General features: G+C 41.2%; 1 protein-coding gene across 2 annotated transcripts; it reads left to right on the forward strand.

Moving 5' to 3' along the window:
• Positions 1-3: 3 nt before the first annotated feature.
• Positions 4-10384, forward strand: ccdc13 (coiled-coil domain containing 13). Of its 2 annotated transcripts, none has more exons than XM_033651050.2 (15): positions 4-111; positions 772-944; positions 1135-1289; positions 1371-1513; positions 1713-1796; positions 1900-2016; positions 4632-4736; positions 4902-5072; positions 5151-5327; positions 5533-5742; positions 5820-5920; positions 6128-6190; positions 6290-6421; positions 7536-7689; positions 7816-10384. In XM_033651050.2, the coding sequence occupies exons 2-14, from the start codon at positions 775-777 to the stop codon at positions 7648-7650; spliced, it is 1743 nt and encodes a 580-aa protein (XP_033506941.1). In that variant the 5' UTR covers positions 4-111; positions 772-774; the 3' UTR covers positions 7651-7689; positions 7816-10384. The 2 variants fall into 2 exon arrangements, with proteins under 2 accessions (XP_033506941.1, XP_078029543.1); XM_078173417.1 differs by having other exon boundaries at positions 5536-5742.
• Positions 10385-21738: the final 11354 nt, after the last annotated feature.

The raw sequence follows: 21738 nt of genomic DNA on the forward strand, positions 1-21738 counted from the left end.
GCGTCGCAATCAGTGGGGGAAGCTAACAGTTTCTTCACCTAGGGTACAAAATGCTGCGGTGTAAATCAGGTTTTACTTTGTTTATAAGGACGATACGGTGATAAATGACAGGTGAGCTATTTCTCTATTATCAGAACCTTGTGCAATTAATATTATATGCCGTTTAATAAGGAGTTGGAAGGCAGGAAGTACAGTTCTGCTAGCTAACTAACGTTGACAGTCACTTAATAGTATCATAAACAGCAACGTTACCAATCGCTAAATGCTCCTGACGTTACCTTAAAAAATATCAGACTGTGTAGGCTCCTGACCGGCCACATTTAGGTCAGTGGGGTCATCAGTAAGACCCCTGTACCTGACAGTCATGGACTAGCAACAAGAAGGAGGCACTTAAAGTTAAGCCATGTTGAGGAACTATAAAGAGAAGGACCTTGTTGTGCTGCTACTTACACAATGATTAACTAAAACTTGGGGCATTTATTTTAAGGCGTTTTTAAACCTGGTCTGCCATAAAAAGAATAAGTAAAATTGAAGCTAAGATCAAGCTGGTAAGGGAGATGGTTATGTTCATTCAGCTAAAACAAACAAGTGAGGAAAACTGCATCACTTATTTGTGCTGCTGCCTTCAAATGGAGAGAAATTCATGTTTAAGTATCCATAATATTACTATAACCAAAATCCCACTCAATTTTAGCCACAATATGTATTCCTCCTGTCATTTCCCACTTTTATAAATTCATTATTATTTTCCTCTCATGCTATAAATCATAGATCATGGAGGATGATGAACTGAATGACTTGCGGCTCCAGTACCAGGCGCTACAAAAACAGCAGGAGAAAAGAAAACTGGCCAGGAAAAAGGAGAAAGAACCTAATGTCAGTGTTTCTGAGGATGATCTGGATCTGTCTAAGCAAGGTATTCAGGCAGACGATGTCGAACACAGGTGAGTTTTACAAAGGCTAAAATAAATGTTTTCCCTCTATGCAGCTTAAATTGTTTTGACATTTTAAATTGGCACACGTTAGAATTCTACATTGGAAGTAGTCATCATCTGAATTGATGTGAAAAATCATGTTTTTAACTTGCAATAATCACTGTCATCTATTCAGTGTTAATTTAAATTACCCCACTAGACTGTTACAGAATGAGAATCAAAATCAGAATTTGCTGGACCAGCTGAGGGAGCTCAAGGATGAAAACGGTCGGCTCTTCAAACTTCTCAGCGAGAAGGATTTTGAAATTAAACACCTGAAGAAGAAAAGAGAAGAAGAACGTCTGGCTTTAGCAGGTATAATACCATAGCCTTGCACCAAAGTAATGTTATAGGTACATCGCAGCTTCCTCGTGACTTATCCAACTGTCCATTTAGGCACATCGGGCTTGGCAGGGGATATCGCGGCCACCAAGATTGTTGAGCTGTCCAAGAAGAATAGAGAGCTTACTGCTGAAATTGAGCAAGAAAAGATTAAAACCAAGCAAAACAGCAACAGAGTCAAAGAGCTTGAGAAAGAGGTAAAGAAAAAAACGTTTTGCATTAGGTGTGTCATTTAATTTGAAATGTGGATGGATGTTCATCATCTCAGCACACAACAGTTCTCAACTGTTTCAAACTATACAGTTGTCTACACTCCTGTTTTGAAAATGATCTGATTTATTACAGACGAAATAAATGAATTAATGAATAAGTGTAATGTTACTCTCCCCTCTATAGCTGCAGGCGGCTTTGGTGCACTCTCCACCTGGGCAGAAGGTTGATACAAAGGCACAGGATAAGAGGTCATCTGAAGACTGTGAGGTGATTCTTGATGTACAAATTCACCAAGAGGGGATTTTTTTATGTCTTCCCAACTTTAATGACGACACCTCAATCTGAATCATGCATCGTCTGTTCACAAAAGCAGGAAAATCCAGTGGTGAAATCTCTGCAGGAGAAATTAGCTGCTTCCCAGCTGAAAGTGACTGAGTATCGCAACCAGGTTCAATCTGTCAAACAGGAGTTGAAAGTAGCTCAGAAGGTAGTATCTTTTTTCCTGCCTTAAAGAAACTTCACCCCGCAAATGACCATTTGTATGTTAATCACACTGTGTTATGTTGAATTCAGGAAGACAACTTTTTTTTCGGCATGCCTCCATAGTAAACGAAGAATCCAAAAATGGAAAAAGTCGAGATGAATTTAAGTCATAGGGGACCACGTTTAAAGCTGCAGAACTTTACGTTTTCGTTGATTGTAGTGCCCCCTTTGGTCGAAGCGGTATGACACCCACAGCCTGGTGTCGTAAAATTCCAACTGCAGCCGGCATTCGGCTTTATTTGTAAAATCTCGACTGCAACCGGCAATCACCACATGCATTTGTTTTGGAGAGCGAGAGGAAAATCATAAATGTTCTGGTGTAGCTCTGAATTTCTTATAAACTGAGGACAACTGCCTGCTGTATATTTGTGTTCATGGTCACAGTCACAGATAATTTTGTGGCGTTTGTTGTAACGTTACTAGACAAAAGTGGTTCACATCAGCTAACGTTACATTTAGCTTGCTTATAACTTCCATGTCGTCATATATTGAAGTGAAACAATGTCTAACAAGTTGCAGTATATTCTCTAAATAAAAACAAAAACGACATACCTGTCGATTAGGAAAAGGGCCAACTCGGGATCAGTTTTAAAACCTTTCAAATCTCTCAGCTCTCTCTACTTGGTGAATGTCTGACCGAGGTTTACATTCATTTGGGCTCGAGCCCTATCACTGTCCTGTTTAGCCTTCTTCTGTTCTTTTTCTTTTAGATGGTGCTCGTTCTTTATCCGCCATGACATCGAAAGTACAACCAAGTCCTTATAGATACATCTGGTAAAACTGTTATGTGTTCAGCAATGCCCGTTGCGTACTGCTCACTTGAAGAACACTCTCTGTAAACACGGCTCTTCTTCTTCTCTCAATTTATTGGCGGATCGCAAACAACTTCCAGGTGCATACCACCACCTACTATACAAGAGTGTGCAATGTGTCCGAAATAATTCACTACTCCCTACTACATGTCATTTAGCCTGTTTCTTAAATCCTACTCGTAAACATGGCTCCTTCTTCTTCTCTGGTTTAATGGCTGCGGGCCGCTGCGGGTGTGCAGACTTACTTCCCCCTCCGGGTGCCGTATTCTGGTTTGCTGACTTCCGCTGTGTCCGACCCAACCGAGGCTACGCTAAATAGCCAGAGAAAGGCTTTTTTGTCGCTGTTGGGTTCAAATAAATATGCGGATCTTCAAGGGGGGGGGGGTGATACGAACTAGGGACAGTTTTATGAATGGTAAAAACTTCCACACAGCTGCTTTAACAACAGAAAACTATATCAAAACATCCATTTACAAACTCTCACACAGCTCGTGCAGTACAAACCAAGTCTCATTTGCTCTGTACTTTCCAAACACATGCTTTTGTTTTGCTAAAATACCAATATTTAACACATTTCACTCTCGAGCATTGCCGTTCGGGTGCCGTTCACCATCACTGACTTTATTGTAGTCTTCACCACAAAACAACAAACATGGCCTTCTCATGGGGTTTAACAGCAGCCCTGAGCTCATCTAGACACTTAATTCTACTGCCATCTTCACCATGTCACCCTGAGAGAGCTGCTTCCCTCCACTTACAACATGAAGTACATGTCACACTCTCACAGGTTACCCACAAGGCCACAGCCCTTAAAGGGATAGTGCACCCAAAAATGAAAATTCAGCCATTATCTACTCACCCATATGCCGAGGGAGGCTCAGGGGAAGTTGTAGAGTCCTCACAACACTTGCTCCACACAACTCCACCTAATGGAGACTGACGGCGACCCAGATTAAAACGTACAAAAACACATAATTGAAACCACAAAATATCTCCATACTGCTCGTCTGTAGTGATCCAAGTGTCCTGAAGTCCTGAACTTAAAAAGTTGTTTAGAAAAACATCATTTGAACTCTGTTTTAGCCTCACTGTAGCCTGCAGCTCTGACTGCCTCTCTGTGCACCACGCTCACGTGCACGCACTTTTTATGTCGGGGCTTCAGGACACTTGGTTTCAATTGTGTTTTTGGACGTTTGAATCTGGGGTGCCGTCAGCCTCCATTAGGTGGAGTTGTGTTGCTACCTCCTCTCCCCTTGGATCTCCGGAAGTGATGTGAGGACTCTAAAACTTTACCTGAGCCTCCCTCGGCATATGGGTGAGTAGATAATGGCTGAATTTTCATTTTTGGGTGCACTATCCCTTTAAAGGGGAAAAAGGGTGGGCTGGTAACAACTGTCTATGCAAAGTGTTTTGTTTTAGCAAAAATGCATATGTTAAAGAAGTCATGAGTGTACGACTGGTTACGACTTGAGTTCATAAATAGATGTATTGATATAGTTCTGCTCCCTATGACTTAAATCAACAAGATTTTTATCAATTTTTGGATTCTTCGTTCATTATAGGCATGTGAGGAAAAACAAAGTTTTCTTCTTAAATTCACTGTAACATGGGGTGAGTAAATGATACACAAATGATCATTTGGCGGGCAAGTATTCCTTTATGTCGAGCTGCTCAAGAAGAATATCACATATTCATATTATTAATCATCAGTGACTTCTGTATTCCAAAATATGATCTGCTACCATAGGTTTTAATCAATGAGGTTGGAGAGGAGGTGAACTTTCAGCAATTACTAAGCTGCCCTGGGAGCTTTCGAGGTCGCTCTCAGCAGATACTGGCTCTTCAGACAAGGGTAAGCTAAAAATGATGAATTTTGTCATAATGGGCTTCTCAAATAAAGTCATCAAGTTATTTACAGAGTTAATAAAGTGCTTTGCAAAGCCACTAATATAAGATAGCAGACATATAAAACAAATACCTAAAATTGACATTAACACAAGTGGGTATTGTGCAACAGGTGCGGGACCTTGAGCAGCAGCTGAACCAGTCAACTCAGCGAAGACAGTCAAGTGTCCTGAGTGCAGAGGAAGAGTTTCTGGGCATGGGGGTCCTTCAAAAAACCCCTCCTCAAGACAGGAACCTCACCTACATCCGGACCATCGAGAAGGAGAAGAGGGAGGCATTTGAGGTGTGTATACAATAACTGGAAATAAAGGGAAATGTGAATTTGTTGATGAGGCCCTGCTCTCCTTCCACAACTGCACAGAGGATTTCAGCGGACCATGAGGCCCTCCTGAAAGACCACGAGGATGTAAGGAAAAAGCTGGATGCCTCTAAAGCCAGGAACAAGTCTCTGTCTGCTGAAATGAAATCTCTGAAGGCCCAGATCTCTACTCTCCTGGAGAAGGGTAAACATGATGATGAGCTTGTGGATGCCCTGCTGGTAAGGCACTGAATGTTCTGTATATGTAATGGTCTATTAACTCCTCAATTCAGTTCTTGTTACACAGACCAAATACTAATAAATAATCAGGGATTTCACGTCTCTTTTACGAGTTAAAATAGGCCACAGACTACAGATGGAAGGATCTTCTGCGTGAAGTCCATGCCTTGTTCTAAGCAATAATTGCCCCCTCTACCTCTGGCAGAAGCAGCAGACTCAAATGCAGGAGGTGCTGAGACGACTCAGCCAACAGCAGAACGTGCAGAGCAAGGAGACCCGGCGTAGCCCGAGACAACAGCTGAGCAGCGAGCCCTCAGAGTACAACGCTCTTATCCAGAAACTGAAGCAGATGGTTGAGGAGAGAGAGGTCAGGATCAAAGAACTAGAGGAGGAAATCCAACAGCTCTCTGTCAAGGTAAAAAAAAAAAAAGAGGCAAAATTATGGGAACAACGTAGAAGCTCAGCAAAAATAATGTTGTATTTGATTTGCAGGAAGAGGGCATGGAAAGAGAGTCCAGCTTCAAGACAGCCGTTTGCAGTTCAGGATTTCCTCCTGAAGAGGGAGGCATTAGCAAGAGAATAACATCCTCAGGGTATGTATGCTAATGATAAACATGCTAAATTATCATTTGAGTATGAATGCATATAATATTACTTTAATGTGATTTGAGACTGGGGTCTAAGACATTTTGTCTGGCTAATGGGGGACTTTCTTTAATCAGGTTATTGATTTTGTTTGATGCCTCACAGCTTTGCCAGAGAGGGATTTCTGTTAATATAACTGTGTCACCTTTTTCCAGTTCAGTCTCTAAATTCGGTCATAAACTGGTGCTGCCTGCTGTGGGAAGTAGTGCAGAATTCAAGTAAGTGGAGATAAATTTCCTGAAACATTGTTACACATAAATTTATGTACCACTGTGAAATTAACAGCAAAATATATTGTTGTATCCTTTTGTTGTCAGAAGTCCGAGTTCTTCAAGATGTCCACAATGTTCAGCTGATGTGGGTGCACTGATGACCCAGTGTGACGAATATAAAAACATCTGTGTGGAGAAGGACCGACTCCTTGAGCTGGTTAACATCCTACAGACAAAGTAATTACTCTTTAGACTTCTTCAATTTATTGTGCTTTATTTTTTACTGTCAGTGGTACATGGTGTTTGTTGTTGCTCATCATCACTTCTAACACAGATTCATCTGTAGCTTTAAATCTGTTGATTCAAACAAAATACCACAAGAGACCAAGTTAATGCTTTGTGCCAGCAGCATTTGTCATAGATGGTCTTCAAAGGCAAGAACCTTGTATTCTGTTACCTTTCTGTCTGAGGATGAAGTCTGAGAGCACCAAGCAAACAGCAGCTGAATAAAGAATCAGCAGTATCCTTGTTGGTGTCCTCATCAAAGGTGGTGATGTAGGACTGTTTTCTGTGGACATGATCCAGTCTGTCTTTAAGACTAATGTAATGTAATATAATAAAATGTCAGTATTCTCAGCTGAGCATGAAAAACTGCCACAACAAAGGACATAACAGCATGAATCCTCTTTCCTCAGGTGTCATTATCCGTGTGTGTGTGTTTATTTGGAGGGTTTGTTTGATTGGAGGTTTGTTTATTGATCCCTATGAGGAGCACTGAACCTTTGAGATGCTATTTTTACGTATGATATATATTTTCATTTGGCAATTTTGATGTTTTTGTGCATCTCAGACATCAGAATGACCTTTTCTAAAAAAAATGTGATTGAATGCTGTCTCGCTGCACCACTACAATATTCAGTTCGTTTGTCATCCGTTGTATGTGCCCACTTCAAGGCCACTTTTTATTGCTTTATGTTTCTGTTGCTTACAGGGTTGTTTCCACTTAACCTTGGAGTCCTTTTCATTCATTTATCCAGTTAAAACCATGACTGAGGCGTGCACTGAAACCAAGAGTTGTCCTTTGAAGGCTTCATATTATTGCACCTTTTTACTAAAATTCAAAACTAGACATTGCATGTAGCAGACATTAAGGCAAATAACTTAATTTTAACATTAATGATTTAGCATTAATGATTATAAAATGTGAAATAAGTAGGTAAGTAAGTCAGTTTCTTTAATTATCTATGTCCATCTGAAGTTTCATCAGTCCATCTGAACAGTCACCATCCAGAGGAATAGCATTTTTATTTTTATTTTTCTAACTATCAAAGACCTTGCTTGAATCTTCCAGAGAGAAAGAGTTGAACCAGAGGTTTTTGGAGGCGGAACAGAAGTACCAGGAGGAGCGCCGCAGGACAGTGATCCTGGAGCAGCGGCTGGAGAGGACAAAATTAGATTCCAAGTAACGACTGTGCAGACAGCAAGGGTAGAACTGGTATGCCAAGGTCAGTAACAGCATGACGTGTCAAAAATGTCGAGCAGATTTTTATTTGTTTAATATCTTTTCAGCGCAGTGACTTAATTTCTCCCATGTCTGTCTCACCTCTGGCCAACATGACTGTGTCCCTTAGGAGCTGTGTCCCTCAGCCCCAGGGTGGCAGGACTCAGTGAGGAACCGGAACTGAATAGCAAACTGAATACTCTCCACCAAATCGCTGGCATTTGGAAACGTTTTATTCTAACTTTGACGCCACTGTGGATGTCTTGCACTGATGATGATTTTTATTTTTCCAATGATAAGGTTTAAACTAGATAACAGAGATAATAATGCATGGCAGTGGACACGCTGGCTGCACAGAGATGTTCATGTTGCTCGTGTATGTCGTCTCCTGACTGTTCATTTAGCTGGAGGAAACAGAGGCACTGAGGGCATCACTAAAGAGCACTCTCCACCGTGACCTGCAGCTCTGCAGTGACGAGATGAGACAAGCCAAGCATGTTTTCCTGCAGGCTCTGTGACAGCCCAGACTAGACACTAACCAGGGGAACTGACTGGTCCCTGCTCAACCTCACGTCCAGCTGAGCCCTACCTTCTCCTGTCACACATGACAAACAGCAGCCTGCAGGAAACAGGCTCTCCTCTTCTGTCACACAAACGTCATACGGATCTCCATTTGAATCATCAAAAGACAGTTTATGGTGGTTGCTTTGTGCGTTTGGTGGCCTCAGTTTAAGTGCTTGAGTATCTTGAGTAGCGGGGCTTTTAGCTTAACCCTGATGGCATCAGACATGTTCCTACTGTTTACTGAAATGCTTGATGCTGATTTTGTCTGCTCGCTGTTTTATAAATGTCACTGTCACATTTTATTAAATCTATCCTCTGCTGTTAACCTTAAGTGCATTTCAGGTATAGAGAGCAAAAGTGTCTGTGTTTAAAGTATTTTTGTAAGGTAATGAGACATCCAATCCAATCAATGACAGGGCAACCAAATCTTCACCAAATGTTTATAATATATTGTTTACATTCATAGCTGTGACCTTCCTAGAGTTTTTTTGGCCCCAGAAGGTTGGACATAAATGTGTGACAGGCCAAGCCAAATAGTAAACACCCCAGTTAAGTTCCCCAAAACGTCAATATCCCTTTTAAATATTACCGCTAATCATTTCTGACTTCTGACCAGCTGTGTGGGAATAGTGGTTGTAAATGAATGCGGGCTCAAGCTGCACAAACTCCCACTGTAGTCCTCCACACACTCCCCAGAGCATGTCACACGTATGTACAGCATGTGATCTTTGCTTCTTAATCCAAAGGTTGTCTGGATATGTGTAGCCTGGTGGGAGTGCCCTTCATACTTACATTCATGCTAACATCCGAGTTATTTTCTTCCGATGTAGCCAACAGGATTTCACCAGAACCCCCCCCCCCCTCGCCCCCTCCTGCTTCTCCTCTCCCTCCACATCACGCTTAATTTAAAACCATGGCTGAGTTAGTGTGCTGCTTCAAATACCGCACTATTTCTTCCAGGACCCTGTGGGAGATTGGCAGGTCCCCATTGGACTGAGTGAGAAAGTGCCACAAGACAAAAATATCAGAGTTTGGATGTGATGAAGAAAGCCTTTATGCTCAGAGAAACAAAAAACAGCTTGTGTTGAATACCTCCTGGATAGAAGGTGAGGCACCCTTTAATGTAGTCGGGTGAGATGTGTCACTGGAGGAACAGATGAGATACCGTAAGCTTTATGACTACATGCCCTGCAGAGCTGCCAAATGTGTATCAAATGTAGCAATGTGCGTCAGAAAGGGTGTTGATGGAGCAAATACTTGTCATGGTCCCTAACTGCATCTGATTCCAGGCAAAATGTTTAACTTAATAAATTTTTGTTTGGTTGTTTTTTAAATCTGCCATAACACAAACTCATAAAAATGTAGTCAGTGTTTGTGAGCATGTGGAATATTTTCTCAAACATGTAATCTGAATTTTTTATTTGTGGTACTTGATAGGAACCAGGCCAAAGACTGGGTTTTAAATCAAGCCTGTTGCTGTTCGATACGCATTTTACTGTGTGATTTAAGTTAAAAACCAGTGTAGTCGTAGATCAATGTGACTACTCCTGTTGACTTCAGTCATTAAAGAGTGTCATCACTTTCAAATAAATTACACTTCACCAAACAATTTTAATATTGTTTTATGTAGCTGTATTACGCAGAAAGGTGTAGATTTATTCCAAAATGCCCAATAACCCACCAAACCAAACACAAACTTATGTAAACACAGCATACGTAAACAGCCTCACCTATTTGTCATTCCAGGTTTGAATGACTCCTTTCTCCATCCTTCTCCTCAGAGGTATTCCCTCGTTCTGGACCAATGCTTCCTGCAGACCATTGACTGCATCCAGAAACTAAAGTAAATAGTGGAGCTGTGAACGCAGAGGTTAAAGTTAGCCATCAGTATATGAGGGATCTGTGAACTTTACTCAGGCCAGAAAACGGTTTGTGCCTCTATGAGTCCATTCATCTCCCAGTGCCTCTCATTTACATGTAATGGAAAGAAAATAAACAGCGGAGTCCTAATGTGCTCATTTACAGTAAGTAGAAATAAAGTAATGAGCTGCTATCTTTACCAAGACAGCAGCACAGCAGTGATAAGCACTTTTTGTTACAAACAAAAGAGTCCACACACTGTGTCTGTAAAATTGTTTCTGACACTGACACCCAGGATGAGGTATGGAGGCGTTCGCTGCAGTCATCCACAATTCATAGTAATGTGTTGACGAGACAAGTTCTGTCAGCAGATTATCTGATCTTGGTTTTGATCTGAGTCTCTTGCTCTCCTATTTCAAACTTTAGAAGTTGTGTTTGCTTATTTTCAAACTTAGGCTTTGCTTGCAGTTTGCCAATTAGACATAGTCTGGTGCAATGATGTCAAAACTGCATGCTCCTGTTTAGTAATTTTGTTTAGTTATGGCATCACTAGATGGCAGTATGGCTAGTCATGTACTGCATGTAAACCACTTAAGGTTTTTTTTTTCTATATTATTGTACTGCAATAATGTGGACTGGAGGCCAATTAAACATATGCATTGTGCTTAATCTGTTGAACACAGCAATATCGTCCTGTATCCATTCAATGCAGTACATTTTAATTGCCATTCCAATGACCTAGTTGTGATTAAATCAATAGACTGTAAAGGAAAATGGTCTTCCTGCTTCTATGCTTCCAGAAGCAGTTGTGAACAGAAGAGTAAATAAATATGGTAAATACAATAATGATACAGTAGCAATGTTCTTCAGAGACTGTATTGTCTATTTGAATTAGACACACAGGAAATCACTGGAGGGGTGGTGGTGCAGTGGGTAGCACTGTCACCTCACAGCAAGAGGCTTCCATGTTTGAGCCCGTTTGGCAGCTTGGGGCCTCCTGTGTGGAGTCTGCATGTTCTCCTCATGTTAGCGTGGGTTTCCTCCAGGTGCTCCAGCTTCCTCCGACAGTCCAAAGTCATGCAGGTTAGGTTCCTTGTTGATGTTAAATTGCTCTTAGGCAGGGATGGGTAGTATTTCTATTACTTGTATTTAAAATATTTATTTTGTAATTTGTATTTGATAAGGCCGATAAAAAGCAAATGTAATTTGTAACAAATGCTTTTGAGTGGAGTAATTTTGTATTTAAAATACTCAAAATACTTTCTCCACGAATCAAAAAACAAACATAATAGGCTACAGATTCTTATAATATTGGATGTAACAATATTTTTTACTTTTTTAAAAATATTTTTATCAGTATGTTTTTTTAAACTTGGGCTATTCAATGTGCCCTTCAATGACCTAGCGGTCTGTTTTACTGGACTCTGCATAACATAGGAAATTGTATGTTGTTGTGGTTGATGCTTGGGATGAGTATGTTACAAATGAATTGCCTCACGTGGGATCAATAAAGTTGTCTGAATCTAAATCTGAATCAATAAATAATATTTTAGGGTAGCCTACACCAAATTGTGAGAAAACAAGTGCAGATGTGCAATAGCTGCGACCAAATTTGCTACTATCACGCCATTAATGGCTGAATCATGGTTGTTCTTTCTGGCATAGTTACTTGTGGTCTTTAACTGCAGCATGTACCTTTTGAGCATTTTTGGTCGAGGACTTTTTGAGTTACTCACAGAAAGATTTGAATCGGTTAGTATAGCGCCACCTATGGACAAATCGTGGGGATTCTTTCTGGTATAGTTACTCATGGTCTCCAGTTGCAGTATGTAAATTTTGAGCATTTTTGGTCGAGGACTTTTTGAGTTACTCACAGAAAGATTTGAATCCGTTAGTATAGCGCCACCTATAGATGAATCGTGGGCATTCTTTCTGGTATAGTTATTCATGGTCTCAAGTTGCAGTATGCAAATTTTGAGCATTTTTGGTCAAGGACTTTTTGAGTTACTCACAAAAAGATTTGAATCGGTTAGTATAGCGCCACCTATGGACGAATCGTGGGGATTCTTTCTGGTATACTTACTCATGGTCTCCAGTTGCAGTATGTAAATTTTGAGCATTTTTGGTCAAGGACTTTTTGAGTTATTCATGAAAAGCTTTGTGGAACGACCAACCAACCGACAGTGACTTATAGAGCTGTGGGTCGCTGCTAAAAAGAAAAAGAAAAAAGTATTTTCTGTATTTGAAAATACAAAATACATGTATTTTATTTTGATACATTTTCTGGCACCAGTATTTTGTATTTTATTTTGATACATTTATTTGAGGGGTATTTTGTATTTTGTATAAAAATACATTTTGCCCATCTCTGCTCTTAGGTATGAGCATGAGCGTGATTGGTTGTCTATAGTCATGTTTCCATTACAGTTTTGCGCAAAATATATGCGATATTTCTGAAGTTTCGACAAAGTACAATTGTGACTTGGAGGTGTTTCCATTAAAAGGTGTTTTGGGTATGGGCCGCAATCCTCGTAAAATCTCGTCCTGCGAGACTCCATTTTGTTTGCAGAAGTAAGATGGACATTCCAAATCCGAAGGCGAGAGCGAGTGGTATTCCAAAGGCAAAGTCCTTATGTGTGGCAGCGACCACAGATAAAGGATTTCTGGGAGAGGATCGTGAATGAGAAATTCCCCGAGACGGTGACGTATATTTGCAAAAAAAGTGTTTCCATTACACTTTTGCGATATACTTCTATATCGACACCTCTAAAAAACCACCTCATGAGAGCGTAAGAACTTTTTCTCGATATTTGAGAGTTTTTTCAAAATGTAGGTGTTTCTATTACCAGTTTTTTTTTATTGCGATATTTAGGTTTTGCGCATTTCTAGGATTAATGGAAACACACTTTATGCCTGTGTTCATATTACAGGGCTTAATGCTTGTTTCTGAATATTTACCCAGATCCGATCTCTCTGCCTAGACTGTCCACTTTCGTGTTTGAAGTGACCCATCTCTGACATCAGTGTGAACAGATCTCTGCTCTGAATTGCCTCACATGCAACCAGTAATGTCACATGATATGGAGGGTTTTACAGGGAACAGCTCGTCCAAACTTTAGTGTGTCAAGAGCTACATTCCAGTGCCTCTGTCGGTGCCCTATGGCCATGCTGTCACAACATGTAGGCAAGCTATCCCCCATCAGAAAGTGTCTAGCAGTCAGTCTTTATTGGCTGGTGACTGGGGCAGCCTAACGCAGCAGCTGTACGGCTACAGCAGCTTTCTGTGGTTTCAAAAGACTGTTCCAATCTGGTCTCACTCCAAAGTCATTGGAATCCGGCACTTGGTCAGCGACTCCATTGTTTTTCAACAGCTCTCCGTGGCGTCGGAGGAAAATGCGGCAGGACAACAATGAACGTTAAGATGGCGAAAGTCCGAGTAGGTTGGGTGGGAGGGGTGATGGATGGGTCCGACACCCACCAACCGGTGTTCACCTCCGTTAAGAGAGTATAGGCAAACCCTGTTCTTTTTTCCTTAACCCAGACGTGTGTGTTGGCAAAACGTAACCATGAGCATTTGTTGTTGAAGGAAAAAAAACGTTGATTATGGTGTTCCGATGTAATGCTTTTATTTTGAAAGAGACTGTATGCATATGGTTCATTTCCTGTGAAAACAAAAGTGTATTATGAAAACAGACAATGCATGTAACAAGCTGAATTTGACACAGTGTCCCAGAACTTCAACAACCAGCGCACCCAGGGTACCTTGCACGTCATCTCACCGTGGAGAGTGCACGACCAAACGTCGATATGTGACGAGGTTGGAGTTAGAATGTGTTGACCGCTCAGACACTGCGTGTTGAGTGATCTGCTCCTGCACAATGAAATATAAAAACCATGGGTGTATAGGAAAAACTCACATGACTTCTAATATGACTGTTCTCACAGCGGTCACATATCCAGTGATCGGATATGCATCACATTTCCAGATCTGATTGGATTGGATCGGATGTGAACGTAGCCCATGTATCAGCCCTGTGATAGTGTGGCAACCTGTCCAGGGTGTACCCTGCCTCTCGCCCAATATCAGTTGGGACTGGCTCCAGCCCCCCAGAGCCCTGAACAGAATAAGCAGTTACAGAAAATGGACAGAATATATGGTGGTGGTGACTTTACTATAGGGGATCCCAGCTGTATTTTTTACTTCTAAGATACTGTCTATCAACAATGAAAAGAGCAAAGCGACCCTTGAACAAACTCTGAAATGGTGACAGCATTACTGAGAAAACTGCTATCTTTCGGGTGCAGCTCTCCACAGTCTGAGCCTTGTCTGCCCCCAATTGCTGTTGCTGTCACTCTTGACTCTAGAATTGAATTGCTTTATATGTTCTGCAATAATCAGTTCCTTCAGGAAGCAATTGACCTCCTATCTGATGACAGTCTTGGCAAAAAAATGCGAGTTGCTGAAAAAGTTGCTTTGTTGTAATTCAATATCTAGTACTCTTCAGCTTGTTTATTTATTCACCTCAAAAACCACCTCTTTCAGAGAAGAATGACATTGGGTGTTTATTTAGTTATTTATAGCCATGTACTAGAGCTGGATGTTTGAATCACTGGCTGTGTCATGTCCATCATCAGTGGTGTGGATATCCTTATTGTTTCAGACACTGTGAGATGGAGTTCCTTGAACACAATTGTTTCACATGTCCTACCACGCATGCTGACACAATATCTCTGACATTTTGCTCATGAGTACGATCACTGCTAGTGGAATCTGCTGCTTCCTGCGGATGTATGCATGAGCACGGCTGATCACAGGCTTCTGATTTTTGTAGTTTTACCTTTATCTGATAGTTTGTAGTAGAGAGAGAGAGAGAGAGAGAGAAATAATTGCCAGAGACAAAAGGGGATGGCATGCCAGCTGAGCCACCTCAACGCCCCAGGAGGCTGACAGAGAAAATACTGCCTGTGCATGCTTTATGAATATAAATGTGCAAAGCTTTGTTTTGACACAACATTCACCTCTGATAATTAATACTTAATAGGTCCTCATTATCTCTGCGCAGACTCATTAACTCTCTACATGTAGTATGCTAATGTAAAGATGGTATGCAATCAATGTAATCCGAAAAACAAGATGCCCAGATATTTCAAGATGTTTTGAAGATTCCTAGACAATCCTAATGAGCTACATTATTAAAACAAGTTCAACTCAATTTAAAAATGAACATATGTTTTGTTTGTTTCCATCAGCTGCTGCATCCTGAACATGCTGTCAGCTGTTTCTGCCTCTGTTTCTTATGTAACTGATTTCTCACACTAGAGATAGTCTGTAAAAAATATGTATTTATTAAACACAGCAGACGTTTCCAGGCCTTAAAAGCTCTACCATCTTAATTGTCCTCTACCCACTGATACCAGGCTCTAATGGCTCCAAGCATGTTTCTTCTATCACACAGAATCTAGCTCATAAGACGGCCATAGGACGGAAATGTCAAACACTCACTTTGTCCCACTGGAGGAGGCCTTTTGACTCCCAGTGTTACAATCAGATAAGTGATTTGACCTTCAGTGTTTGATGCTTGAAGATGCAACATGTCTGTCTTAACTTATTCTCGACCAACACATTAAAATAGAGATGTCATTCTATTAATTTATTTACTCCAGAATTTTGTTCATGCTATTGCTACATGATAGATGCATGAGTAAAAAAGAATTTTCAAATATTAAATAGTGTCATGTTGGACTGTATATGGCAGCATGGTGGTGTAGTGGTTAGACTTGCTGCCTCACAGCAAGAGGGTTCCTGGTTTAAACCCAGGGTGGGGGAGCCCTCTGTGTGGAGTTTGCATGTTCTCCCCATGTCAGTGTGGTTCTTCTCCGTGTACTCCAGCTTCATCGCAAATTCAGTTCAATTCAATTCAATAGTTTATTGTCATTGCTCATAGAAAAACAAGATGATGGGGCGTCGGTAGCTTAGTGGCTAGTGCCGGCGCCTCATGTATAGAGGTGATGCCTCGCTGCAGCGGTCGCGAGTTCGACTCTGGCTTGCAAACCTTTGCCCTTTCCCTCCACTCTCTCTCTCCCCACTTCACACTCTTCACTCTGTCCTGTCCATTAAAGGCAAAAAGGCCCAAAAAATAATCTTTAAAAAAAAAGAAGAAAAACAACGAGATAATGATAGGGTCATCGCAGACATGCAGGTTAGGTTAATTGGCGACTCTAAATTGTCCATAGGTGTGAATAGTTGTCTGTCTCTATAGCCCCTTTTACACTGCCAGATTTTCGGTGAATGTTGGGCCGTTTTGCCGGCAAGCTGCGAGCGTTTAGACACACAGAGCCGGATTGGCGAGTTGATCCGAGGTGCCCAGTTTTCCGCCCTGTAGGGTAGACATATTGGTGTAACCTTTTTGGTTTGATGTTAGCTGTTGATGACACCGCACGTGCGACCCACTGACGGTGGATAAACAGGAAACAGCTGATAGCAGGAATTAGCAAGCAGCTAGTAGCAAGAGGGAAACACAAACCTGACAGACACTGTAAAGATGAGCAACTGGGGAAACAAGGAATTGCGCGCCCTCCTTGCCCTCGCAAGCAAAGAGGCCATTAACCATCAGATGACGGGGACGGTGAAGAACGGGCCGACTTATGAGAGAATCGCCGAAGGACTGACCAGCCGCGGCTTCCCTCCCACGTCACTGTTTACGTCACACGCTGAGCTACACGTTTTGTTACTTGCTCACGCCGTTTTGTTACTTGTCCCCCCACCCTGAAATCTACACCTATGTCTGCAGTATATTTCTTTTTGCTGCACATGTGCTGTCAGTTATGTGAATGTATTTCTAATATACAGTACAGGCCAAAAGTTTGGACACACCTTCTCATTCAATGCGTTTTCTTTATTTTCATGACTATTTACATTGTAGATTCTCACTGAAGGCATCAAAACTATGAATGAACACATGTGGAGTTATGTACTTAACAAAAAAAGGTGAAATAACTGAAAACATGTTTTATATTCTAGTTTCTTCAAAATAGCCACCCTTTGCTCTGATTACTGCTTTGCACACTCTTGGCATTCTCTCCATGAGCTTCAAGAGGTAGTCACCTGAAATGGTTTTCCAACAGTCTTGAAGGAGTTCCCAGAGGTGTTTAGCACTTGTTGGCCCCTTTGCCTTCACTCTGCGGTCCAGCTCACCCCAAACCATCTGGATTGGGTTCAGGTCCGGTGACTGTGGAGGCCAGGTCATCTGCCGCAGCACTCCATCACTCTCCTTCTTGGTCAAATAGCCCTTACACAGCCTGGAGGTGTGTTTGGGGTCATTGTCCTGTTGAAAAATAAATGATCGTCCAACTAAACGCAAACCGGATGGGATGGCATGTCGCTGCAGGATGCTGTGGTAGCCATGCTGGTTCAGTGTGCCTTCAATTTTGAATAAATCCCCAACAGTGTCACCAGCAAAACACCCCCACACCATCACACCTCCTCCTCCATGCTTCACAGTGGGAACCAGGCATGTGGAATCCATCCGTTCACCTTTTCTGCGTCTCACAAAGACACGGCGGTTGGAACCAAAGATCTCAAATTTGGACTCATCAGACCAAAGCACAGATTTCCACTGGTCTAATGTCCATTCCTTGTGTTTCTTGGCCCAAACAAATCTCTTCTGCTTGTTGCCTCTCCTTAGCAGTGGTTTCCTAGCAGCTATTTGACCATGAAGGCCTGATTGGCGCAGTCTCCTCTTAACAGTTGTTCTAGAGATGGGTCTGCTGCTAGAACTCTGTGCGGCATTCATCTGGTCTCTGATCTGAGCTGCTGTTAACTTGCCATTTCTGAGGCTGGTGACTCGGATGAACTTATCCTCAGAAGCAGAGGTGACTCTTGGTCTTCCTTTCCTGGGTCGGTCCTCATGTGTGCCAGTTTGGTTGTAGCGCTTGATGGTTTTTGCGACTCCACTTGGGGACACATTTAAAGTTTTTGCAATTTTCCGGACTGACTGACCTTCATTTCTTAAAGTAATGATGGCCACTCGTTTTTGTTTAGTTAGCTGATTGGTTCTTGCCATAATATGAATTTTAACAGTTGTCCAATAGGGCTGTCGGCTGTGTATTAACCTGACTTCTGCACAACACAACTGATGGTCCCAACCCCATTGATAAAGCAAGAAATTCCACTAATTAACCCTGATAAGGCACACCTGTGAAGTGGAAACCATTTCAGGTGACTACCTCTTGAAGCTCATGGAGAGAATGCCAAGAGTGTGCAAAGCAGTAATCAGAGCAAAGGGTGGCTATTTTGAAGAAACTAGAATATAAAACATGTTTTCAGTTATTTCACCTTTTTTTGTTAAGTACATAACTCCACATGTGTTCATTCATAGTTTTGATGCCTTCAGTGAGAATCTACAATGTAAATAGTCATGAAAATAAAGAAAACGCATTGAATGAGAAGGTGTGTCCAAACTTTTGGCCTGTACTGTATATTTGCAGTGTTTCTTTTTTTCCTTAATATTTTTTTTTTCAAAGGTGAAAAAGCCTTTATCATTTCATGTAATTTACCTATATGTTATGGGGTAGCTTCATATCTAAAATATTCCACTTATACAAGCTACTGCATTGTTCTGAATACTTTGACCTTAGTTAAAACAAAAGTAATAATAATTATCAATGGCACAGCAGGCTCTTTTTTATTCCAGTTAGACTTGATCTAGTGGATGTAGCAGTAGTATGGTGATTGCGCCAGACACCTCTGACAAAAGCCAATCAGTGGTGCTATTACTGACTTAGGCTGAGGACAAGGGTTCTCATTATCACCAAAAACTCTTTGAAGGGGGCTGCAGGCTGCTAGCATGCGTTTCCTTTTAATCATCATCATCAGGGAAGTCATACTCAAATGTACATGCTGTATATGGAAGCGTGTGCTCCTCGAACAATAGTGCCCCAGTTTCTATGGGGATTAATGAACAAGGCAAAGTGTCTTTTCTGGAGAGAACGTGTTTGAAGATTTGTCACTGTTAATGAAAGGTGTACCCAGGACCAAGCAAAGATTGGGCAAATGGAACTATAATGACACAGAATCCACTCTTACTGTAGTATTTCTCATTAGCATGCCTTTTAGACCGACCTTGACACATAAGGATGCTTGAATCCACGTGAAAAGGTGCTTCAGTCGGTTTGTTTGCAATCATTTAACTGAAACCTTCATGTAGTTTGTGCGGTAAGTATATTGTTTGGCTAATATAGCAGGAGGTACAGAAATTGGATGTTACAATCACTACAGCAAGAGAAGAGGTTGGATTACTGACCCTAAAGGGCATGCTGGCAATATGTATGCTCTCTGCAGACCAACTCTGCAGTCAAGACAAACCCAGTCACCAGGAAAAACGTTTGCACTGTATGTTTCTGTAAATGACATATACACTGAATTTGTCAATGCTGTGGCAAACGTGTGGTTAGGTTTAGGCACTAAACCACGTCATGGATATGGAAAAAAAGGTCATGTTTTGGCATGTTTTGTTTTAGCTGTGGCTTTCCATGGTGGCACAGAAGTCTCTGGGATGGGTCAGGGAAAAACACCTGGATTCGGTGGCTCTGGGAAACACCGCAAATGGTTGGTAAAAACACCCAGGATCAGTGGCTCAGATGCTGCGAGAAAACTCAAACTAACTGGAGGGAGTGTGTATTTTCAGAGAAACGGAACTTTGGAGCTAGCTGTCAGAGAAATAGGCTTTCGGTCCAGTAGAGGTTCTACGCAGTCTATCAACATCGCAACCTGGGACATCAGGCCAGTGGCGAGTCCAGTCCATATTACACTCCAGACTCCCAGATGAAAGGTACCACACACGGAGGGAGTGGCATTCATGCTCTCCAAAGGAGCACAGAGGGCCCTCATCATTTTGGAGTCTATTAACTCCTGGATAATCACCCATCAAAGAATTAACCTCCAGGTCATACAAACTTATGCACACACCAGTTACTTTTGTTGGCTATCAAGGCCATTGCAACGGCATTGGAAGTTCCTATTGGCTCAAGTAAGGTCTCAATGAAAAGGTCAGGAATTTGCCTCCATTTTGATATCCAGGTTTCAATACAGAATAGAAGAAATCATCATTAATATGTGGAGAAATATAAATGTTTGAAACGATGCAGCAGCAGTTTGTGGATGCAACAGTGTGTGAGAACAAAATATTTTGCTGGATTCAGATACTCTGGACCACTGGGAGTGTGTGAGAACTGTGTCAGCAGCATTTCTGTCTGGATAATAGCGATCTGTGGATTAAAATCATGCTTCATAGGTGAGTAACAGCTGTTTGTTTTTTGTTTGACAGAGGCATTTATTGCACCTGATGAGGTGGTTGTATCTTGAAATGGTCAGCATCAGTGGAACAGCAATAGGTTGTATGAGTAAACCACTTAAACAACAGCAAAGTCAGCAGCTGTTTACACATAATACTCAAATAAACGGGCAGTTGGAGTGTGTCAGTCTTCTCACAGAACTCTCCTTCGAAGAGAAAACGAGGGTATTCCCCAAAATGTCAAGCTATTCTTTTAACAACACATCAGATAACTATGTGTGGGTAAATAGATATGTGGGGGAGCTCGGAGTGACTCATTATTTTGGTTTTACAGCCCAAAACGTGATTGTTTTGGTTCAGTCTCAGCACTCATATTCACGCATTGTTTTCAGCTCAGCAGAATGCTGTTGTCAATTAAATACGCTATCTGCCCTGCAAAGTTAGAAAGTTAGAGACAAGCTGATGAACTTAGTTGAGCATTTAGCAGCTAAAGAGCCAGATATTTCCCTCAGGGGTTGGTAGTTACTCAGAAACTAAAAGACAGAGTTACATACATTTGTCAGGTGTTCTGAAACACGGATTCAATTTGTGCTGTTTTCCATCTTTTAGGACTTTTCAGAGGGGAAAAAATGTTGTCATTCTTTCCTTTGCACTGTTGCATGTGATGGCAGCTGTGCTGGGTGGGTAACAGATGAAAATCTAACAAGCAGAGCATGAAATGAGCATGTAGAAAATGACGCTTAGCTATAATTTAAACCACAATAATACTGTGACAATTAGACTGGCTGCATAATGTAGACCACCTTTAACATTAAAATAATGTTTTACACAATTGCAGGTTCTTGAAATCCATCTTTCAATACTCACGCTACCAAAAGGCATGTATGAGGGAGTCACTCTGAGCACGACATTTTAAACATTTATCTGAAGCGCCAGTGTCGAAAATGTGAGTTTTATCTACTGTAGTTTATTCTTGTCATTAACTTATACTGAATTAAACATAAATTCTCATTAGTGGTAATTTTATATGTGAGTTGTAAACATTCCTTTCATTTTTGTTTTGCATCTACTATACTGACATCTGTATTCCATTTATTTAATATGTTTTGTAGCAGTTCTTTATTGCTCTCAGCTTTAGTCAGAATATTGTATACAGCCCCTATTTAACATTTCTCTTTATTTTCCCTTCTCTTCAAGATTTCCCCTATCTAAGTTCAGGATCTATTTCCAAGATTGAAGTTTTAATATTTAGCCAGTTTTTCAGTTATAGATACTTAAAACATTCTGGATCTTTTAGCTTATATTTATTTTTTTCAATTCCTGAAATAATAAACTGA

Source organism: Epinephelus lanceolatus, chromosome 12, assembly GCF_041903045.1.
Source record: "Epinephelus lanceolatus isolate andai-2023 chromosome 12, ASM4190304v1, whole genome shotgun sequence".
Lineage (NCBI taxonomy): Eukaryota > Metazoa > Chordata > Actinopteri > Perciformes > Serranidae > Epinephelus > Epinephelus lanceolatus.